This window comes from Notothenia coriiceps, unplaced genomic scaffold (assembly GCF_000735185.1).
Source record: "Notothenia coriiceps isolate Sejong01 unplaced genomic scaffold, NC01 NC01_scaffold00016421, whole genome shotgun sequence".
In the NCBI taxonomy this organism is placed as follows: domain Eukaryota; kingdom Metazoa; phylum Chordata; class Actinopteri; order Perciformes; family Nototheniidae; genus Notothenia; species Notothenia coriiceps.
Genome location: NW_011349122.1, coordinates 10,528 through 19,037, shown reverse-complemented (window position 1 = coordinate 19,037; position 8,510 = coordinate 10,528). Strand labels below are relative to the sequence as shown.

Genomic DNA, 8,510 nt, shown 5'->3' with positions numbered 1-8,510 from the left:
TGGAAAAAATAAGAAAATATTACTGAGTCATCCTAGATCAGTACAAACAGGTAATACTGCTGACTTTAGAAACACTCTCTCAGATACACATAAAAAAAAAACACACACTCAGACACAACGACGCACGTACTCAGGGCCAAGGTTCAGCAGGGTGTACCCCATTAAGATAGCTTTAGTTAAAGTGTGACCGGACACTAGTGTACACTTTATGCGGTTAGCGTTTAAAGCGGCAGTATATATATAGGCAGGAGGAACAACACACCACAACACATCATCTGTCAGCCATGAGGGTCATCAACATGGTATGTTTGGCTGAATGCATAGAGGATATGCTTTCCATTTTATCACTACTTTTTAGAATATATTTAATGACCCTCTTCTTACTTTTACTCATTTACTACTTCATATTATTTTGAAAGCATATGTGTTTTTCTATTTTTGTAAAACCTGAAAATGTTTCCTGCTCTCTGTTTCTCTGCTCTCAGGGTCCAGATCCGTCCCTGGCCTATCGGCCGAATTTGAAGACAAATAAAACCAAAGAGAAGGAAGGCTACAGAAACTTTGAGGTAAGCATCTATATCTCCCCTTGAGATCATGATAGTTATTCAATACTGCATGCATTTATGGTCAAATGATCTAATTAAGAGGTGAGAACGATTATTTTTGACAAATGCACAAAATGGGTTAATAAATCAAGAGGCTAAAAAGAGACAGAGATATTCAGTTGAGTCTGTTTGTATTAGCAGAGCATAATCCCTAATTTGCTCTGTTGGCCAGAAGTTTATTTACAGATCTTTTAACTAAATGTTGAACATTGATCATCAAAATCACTAAGTGTTTTTTTTAAAAGAGCTGAATCTCCATTAATGAAGTAATGCAGAAAATGCCAACCAAACAAATAATTGTATGTAAATGTACTGAAAAACTCTGTCTGTCTGTCTGTCTGTGTGTCTGTGTGTGTGTGTGTGTGTGTGTGTGTGTGTGTGTGTGTGTGTGTGTGTGTGTGTGTGTGTGTGTGTGTGTGTGTGTGTCTGTTTTTCAGAGTGGAGATCTAATTGATCGTGTGTTCAACACATATAAGCTGATGCACACTCATCAGACGATGGACTTTGTTAATCAAATGGTGAGTAAATCAGGAGCAAAAACAGAAGTTGTAACGTTGCCGAATTTTTTTTTTTTTCAAAAATCAGTAATGAACTAAAGTGTACTGATTTTGTATGTTGTGCAATTCTGTTATGACTGATTGATCTTATCAGGCTAAGCAAACAAGCGTCAACCTGTTCTCTGAGGTGAAGGTCTCAGAGACTCTGGGGACTGCGTTGTGCTTCTACTTATTGATTTAACTGCTGCCTTCGATACAGTCGACCATGACACCCTGATCTCCCACTTGGAGAAGTGGGTGGGTATTGAGGGGAAAGCCCTGGAATGGTTCAGGTCATATCTGAAGGACAGAACTTTCTCTGTCAGCCTTGGTGACTCCGAGTCATCCTCTGCTCCACTCCTGTATGGGTTCGCACAGGGCTCAGTATTAGGCCCCCTGCTATTCTCCCTCTATTTGGTCCCTCTTGGGTCCATATTTAGAAAGCACGGCATCGCATTGATTATTTATTTATTTATTATTGTGATGCTATGAACTATTTAGTGTAAATTGGAATGATCCACATCTGTGCTCCCGGGTGTATCTGTGTGTTTTCTTCCTGTATGTTCCTGCCTGTGTACATGACATAAACTGCTGCTCATAACCAATTTCCCCTTGTGGGATTAGTAAAGTTGTTGATTGATTCCATTGCTATGCTGATGATAGCCAGATTTATGTCCCACTAAAAAAGAAGGAGGGTTACTCAATTAGCCCACTGCTAAAGTGTCTAGAGGACATAAAGGCCTGGATGGCGTGCAATTTTCTAAAACTAAATGAAGGAAAAACAGAAGTAATGGTTTTTGGTAGCACCACTGGCACCACTATGTAGACCTGGGTTCCCTGGCTCAGTACACCAAGCCCACCATTACGAACCTTGGCATTAAAATGAACCGTGAACTAAAACTTGAGTCAGATTACATTTGTGGTAAAAACAAGCTTTTATCACCAGAGGCAGCCTACCAAAGTAAAACCTTTTCTCCCCAGACAGCAGTTTGAGACAGTAATCCACGCCTTTGTCACCACTCGGCTGGATTACTGTAACTCTCTTTACAAGGGGGTCAGTGGGTCCTTCCTCGCTCGTCTGCAGCAGGTGCAAAATCCCGCAGCAAGGCTTTTAACTGGCACACGGAAATATGACCACATCTCCCCCATTTTGGCTTCGCTCTTGCTGCCAATACATTTTAGGATTCATTTCAAAATCCTTTTATTTACTTTTAAATCCCTAAATGGCATGACCCCACCATATCTTTGTGAGCTGCTACACCCTTACACGCACAACCGCCCTCTCAGGTCAACGGATCAACTGCTCCTGAATGTGCCCAAAACCAAGTTAAAGCTCAGAGGGGGCCGTTGCTTCTCTGTAGCGGCTCCCACACTGTGGAACGATCTGCTCCTGCACATCAGACAGGCCGTCACACTGCCTGCTTTTAAATCGCGTCTTAAAACCCACCTCTTCTCCTTAGCGTATTAACATCTTTCAGAGCGTTGCTTTTATTGCTTTTAAATTGTCTATTGTTTTTACTTGTACTTGTTTTATGGTGTGTGAGCTGAGCTGTGTTACTTTTTGTATGTTTTGTTTTGTTCATTTGCCTGTACAGCACTTTGGTCTGGAGGTTTAAAGTGCTCTATAAATAAAGCTATATTGTATTGTATTGTATTCTCTGGCTGCACATGGACACTAGCTGTTTTAATAAACGTAAACCATCTACAGAAGCTTTTTATAACACATCATTTGAAAATTCATTGGGATAATACTCAAATAAAACTAAATAAATATAAAGCTTTTTCAAAATCTTTATTTTAGGTGCTCTAGTGGTAGTTGGAGAAACTGAACCTCTGCAGCACTATTATGACTCGTACCTCTTTGCAGAACTCTGCGTGGACGGGCTGCAGCCACACTAAGCTGGGGATGATGGACGCCATCATGTCTCTGGACCAGCTGGTGGACGAGTCTGATCCTGATGTGGATTTCCCCAACTCCTACCACGCCTTCCAGACTGCTGAGGGCATCCGTCAGGCACACCCAGACAATGGTACCATACTGAGAGAGAAGCAGAAATACACAGACTGTGTACAAAAACATACTTGATAACTGTATTCACTGTCTCTCCCCAGAATGGTTCCATTTGGTGGGTCTGATCCATGATGTTGGGAAGACAATGGCTCTTTGGGATGTTCCTCAGGTAGACACATGGTCTGGTATATAATTTCCAACTCTGAACAACCGCAATGCTAAACCAGAGTTCATCTCGTACCTTAATGTCATCTTTTAAGTCATGTCATTTTTCCAAGAAATGTTCTGTCTTCCCAAAAACTCAAATTCTTTCTGTGACGGGTCTTCAATATTTTTTTTCTCCACAAAGCAGCTTATCATTATTACGAAATCCCTTGACCTTATCTACATGTTTTATAAAATATACATCGAACCTAATGAATCCTAATTTCATACTTTGCGTGTGTGTGCTCTCCAGTGGGCGGTAGTAGGCGACACCTTCCCAGTGGGCTGCCAGTATCAAAACTCCATTGTGTTCAGGGACAACAGCTTCATGGATAACCCAGATGAGAAGAATTCTCACTACAAGTTAGTATTGTCATCTCACATCATCAGTCTGCACATTGTCTATCCCTGAAGCCAAGGATGTGTATTTTAAATTTCCCATACTTTTGCAACATTTTCTGTGCCAGGTTTTTGAGACCTGTTTGGTTGCCTTTAAACTTTATGTGTAGTCCATAGCCTTTCCAAAACACAATGATGTTTTGTATTTATCTGCAATAACGACCAAAATCAATACAACTTGTAGTTCTACAATTATTGACGTCACCTAAAGTCTTGTTCTTAGAAGTAATGGGAATTATTCTGTTAAGTAATGACTCTTTTTTTTAAAACTATTTAGTACTGAGTTCGGGATCTATGAGCCAAACTGTGGCCTCGACAAAGTCCACATGTCCTGGGGCCATGATGGTTAGACACTCTAACACACAAAACAAACAACTAGAACACCAGAAGTCATTGAAGTTCTTGTTTTTCTTCAATATTGTTTATGATCTCTTGTATTGTTGTCTTCAGAATATCTCTACAGAGTTTTGAAGTTCAATAACTGCTCCATCCCAGAGGAGGTCAGTATACTATAACATTAAATTATTGTTTAAGTTATGTTTTGGGGAATTAAACAATTAAAGCAGACAGAAAGGGTGCAAATATTTTCTCACCTCATCAGCAGTGATACTGTTTTTCTGTCTCCCTGCAGGGGTTGTACATGATTCGCTTCCATTCATTCTACCCCTGGCACTCCCACGGAGACTACATGCACCTGTGCAACGAGAAAGACCTGCGCATGCTGCCCTGGGTCCAAGAGTTCAAGTGAGCCTCTTCCTTTGTCCTGTGCATGTTATCCTTTTCATTGCTCCGACCTGAAGCGGCATCTTCTATCCTCTCCAGTGCATTTGACCTTTACACAAAGACCACGGAGCTGCCCGACGTCGACAAGCTGAAGCCGTACTACCAGTCTCTGATCGACAAGTACTGCCCTGGAATACTGAAGTGGTGAAACAGACAGCATTGAATTAAACAGCAGCACTATATAGAAACAGAAAGTGAACACTTGAGAAATTCAGAATGATTTGTCCTATCACTGCTTTTAACACTGAAGCTGGATTAATTACCTGTACCCTATACAATGTATGATATACATTGTATAGTGGCATTCAATTTATACACATAAGTATATTTATAAAACTGATGTTTGCATTTTTCAGATAAATATGTACTGAATTCTTTTTTTTGGTATTATTCTTTAATATGTAGTAAAAAAACCATTTAAAAACAAACTACATCAATTTGTCTGGGGATTCATTTCGTACATTGGTACATTTGAGGAATTGATATGTCTGGGAAATAAAAAAAGGAAAAGTGGAGTGTAGCTGATAGAGCAAAAGATCACAGTAACAAACAAAAATAACACCTGCAAACACACACCTGAATTAACATAGTGCAACAACACACACAAAGAGTAACATGAGCCACCATTACTCTCTTAATGAGTGGAACAGAAGACTGCTTATATTTACATTTTTATAGTTCTCTTTTCTTTCAAAAAATATAAACATCTTGATCTGCTGAATTAAGTGATTGTGAACAGACTGATATAAGGAAAATGAAAAGCAGTAAAGTGTAGATGGGAGATTTGTTCTATAATTGGCTGATCAGGAATTACAAATATACACATATAACTTCTTTGGTCATTTTCGTAACATTTATGAAGACGCAGACGGTGATATCACAGACAGTTCATTAAGGGATAAGCATCTTCTTTTTAAAACTTCCTCTTTTCAAGGATCTCCTCTGCTTCCATCCCGTCTTCCTCTTCTTTGTCGTCCCCAACAGGGTATTTCTCCTCTCCTTCGCAGTCCTCCACCTCATCTTCACAGTCCCCTCCATCTTCCTCTTCCTCCTCTTCCTCTGCTTCCTGCTCTTCATCTGACTTCCCACCCGTGTCTGGAGCGCTGTCAGGTGCATTTGCTTTCTGATCGGTCATAGCTTCCTTCTGAGTGCCTGCTGTTCTTTCTGTGTGTTTGTTCCTGCTCTGCAGTCCGTGGAGCAGACAGAGGGTGGCGCTGCAGGCGATGAGGGTCCAGATGAGCACGGGGGCAGGAACTCCTCTGACATGAGAGCGCACCCACCGCACCGCCTTGGCCACAGGGGTGTTAGGCAAACGACGCGGAGGAGATTTGTCCTACAGACAAAAGAGAAGAATATTAACAAGAGTTCAAAAGATTTAAGACTGGGAATGTAACATGCACTGCCCACTTGGGCTACACATTTAATTCCAATTTAAATTAAATCCCAATATGGACCAGTAAAATAATCAAATGGCAGAAAGCACAATGTTTGGTAAAACGTAGAACATGTGTAAAAATACCATTTTAAAATAAGTATTATGTAATCCAAGCCTACAAATCATATTAAACAAACGTATTTGTTTGGCACAGATCTCCATTACAAAGTCACTCCATAATATTTTAATATATCTATTCCATGATAATGAGAAATATGATCAATTACTCCATTATTTTGAATCATATCTTAATTGCAATATCAGTCTAAATAAATGCTATTAGTAATTATTTCCTAAAATGTGCAACCCTAAAACTGACAAACATTTTTGTTTTCCATATTACTAAAAATATGTTTTTGAGATACATTTACCTTGAGTCCGTACTGAGTGAGCATGGTTTCCAGGAAGGTGTTCCCCAAGTGCACCGTGGGATAGAATTCCTCATCATAGACCCGCCTCCACCAACGCTCTGGGTAGGATCTGCCAACAGAGAGCAGCCAAAGAAAGTAAATAAAGGTTTTCAGGAAGTATTCACACAGTAAAAGTAATGAATAACTAAAATTGCCTACATAAACTCCCTTAATAAAAAAGGTTTTGGATGAAGAATTTATTAAACAATGTTTATTGAGTTTGAGTTTGGCAGTAACGTTTGAATGTGTGCTTTCAGCATGTCATTTCAGAGCTGAAAACAATCAAGATTTCTTCAGAGAGCAAGAGAGAGAGAGAGCGAGAGAGAGAGAGCACTGACCCGTCAGCCTTGGGTTCAGTAAACCAGTATCTGTAGCGGTGCGCTCGGAGGTAGGCCGGGGGCTCCTGGTGGAACGGATACTGTGATACGTCCGTCTGGATCAACTCTATCACTGCACAACAGAAAACAAAGCTTTGAGATCAGCTTGTTCCTGAAAACCAACAAACACTGCCTTCATTAACATTGAATCATTTAGAGTAGAGAACATTTTCTACACTGTGCACAGCGTACATGTAGTCCTGGTCCAACAACATTGTAACAAAGTTGGGCTGTGTCCCACACTAACAACTCTAAGATGTACTGTCATTTTATGAAAAATAGTTACTGTTGACTTTTATTCAGATGTCATCAAAGTAAAGATGCTGCAGAAGTGTGTGTATTTCTGTCTGCAGTCTTTCTTGTTAGCACAACTTGGGTGCAAAGAGATGTTACAAACATTTTTATAAATGGTAAGAAAGATCTTTTTGAATGAACCCTGGCAAGGCATTAGTGTGAGCACAGCGGTGCAAAGATCCAGGGCTGGATTAACTTCTTATCACAACAGTGATGTGATCTCCTATTATGTGTTGTACAAAAATGTAAGCATTCAAGTTTTAACCCAAAAAAAGCCAAGCCAGCCGTGTTGTTTTTTGCCCATCACCCAATCAGTTGTATTTCCCTTTAAGGAAATCAAAGAATGATAGGAAACAGAGAATAACAGCATACCATCTCTCTTGCCCTGCAGCAAGCGGTACATGAGGCTGGTGAACCATGGAGCCTGTGTTTGATCCCCGAGGGCAGCAAACCACATCTGCCAGTCCAACCGCGGCTGGTGAGGAGTCACCACAGCCGGGGGGGCACTTAGGTTGCCTGGCTTGTACATAAACTCAATCTCCTGAAAAGAAAAGGAACATACTGATAGGAATAACTCTTGTTGTCCAGTGCTGCCTTAATGGTTATACTCAGTTACAGATTGTTAAAACTGGGGGCCTCTCATACTCGTTAAATAAAAGAAAAAAGCAGAGCAGGCCTGTCATCATTAGGCAAACTATTATCTCAATGAATGGTATGGTCTAAACATTTTTTCATGAAATAGAGAAAAATGTCCATTGCAGCTTCTTGAAGTCCAACATCTCAATCCAAAACCCAAAGATATTTACCTATAAAAACGAATTAAACAAAAGGAAAACAGGAAGTCTCCATATTTGAGAGGCTGAAAACAGCATTCCTGCCATTTTTGAATGAAAAAAAATACTTTTAAAATAAATTATTTAAATACCGTAATTTTCGGACTATAAGGCGCACCTGAATATAAGCCGCAGCAGCTAAATTGAATGATGTGTACATATATAAGCCGCACTGGACTATAAGCCACAGGTGTTTTAATGTTTAATTACCATATGTAAGGGTTCGTGCACAGAGGGGATTGTCAGGAAAGAGATGGCTGTTTGAGGAAGCTCCCATTTATTAACATTTCAACAAACAAGTTGCATATTTGCATAACGTATTCAAGTGTTACCATTTAGTGCAATAGTAGCTACAGAACATGTACTGTGCTGTGTAAACTGTACTGTATCACATAGCGTTTCAGACACACAAACTTTTCAACTTTCAAACTTAAACGGTGCGCTCCCAGCGCACGTACCGGCAGTGATCTACAGCAGTGGTTTTCAACCAGTGGTACGGGGACAAACTGTCTCGCTCTCGTAATGTCTGTCTGTCTTGCTCTCGTTCTGTCTCTCGTACCACTCTCGGTTCCACTTTTACTTTTGCGCGCTACCTGTCTCACTCTTTTCCGGCCCCAGCTTTT

The 8,510-nt window shown here is 40.3% G+C and overlaps 2 protein-coding genes across 2 annotated transcripts in view; one reads left to right on the top strand and one right to left on the bottom strand.

The window, feature by feature from the left end:
- The first annotated feature begins 260 nt into the window (after positions 1-260).
- miox (myo-inositol oxygenase) lies at positions 261-4,969 on the top strand. Its single transcript, XM_010775898.1, has 10 exons — positions 261-302; positions 486-566; positions 1,043-1,123; positions 3,009-3,171; positions 3,254-3,321; positions 3,610-3,719; positions 4,033-4,100; positions 4,206-4,255; positions 4,387-4,499; positions 4,578-4,969. The coding sequence occupies exons 1-10, from the start codon at positions 285-287 to the stop codon at positions 4,684-4,686; spliced, it is 861 nt and encodes a 286-aa protein (XP_010774200.1). The 5' UTR covers positions 261-284; the 3' UTR covers positions 4,687-4,969.
- The window catches only part of lmf2a (lipase maturation factor 2a), a 13,162-nt gene continuing 9,558 nt past the window's right edge, over positions 4,907-8,510 (bottom strand). Inside the window, exons 8-12 of the mRNA XM_010775899.1 lie at positions 7,847-7,860; positions 7,427-7,595; positions 6,722-6,833; positions 6,345-6,453; positions 4,907-5,871 (exon numbers count right to left, since the gene is read on the bottom strand). Coding sequence (XP_010774201.1) covers positions 5,452-5,871; positions 6,345-6,453; positions 6,722-6,833; positions 7,427-7,595; positions 7,847-7,860 — 824 coding nt within the window. The 3' untranslated portion in view covers positions 4,907-5,451. The remainder of the gene's footprint in view (positions 5,872-6,344; positions 6,454-6,721; positions 6,834-7,426; positions 7,596-7,846; positions 7,861-8,510) is intronic.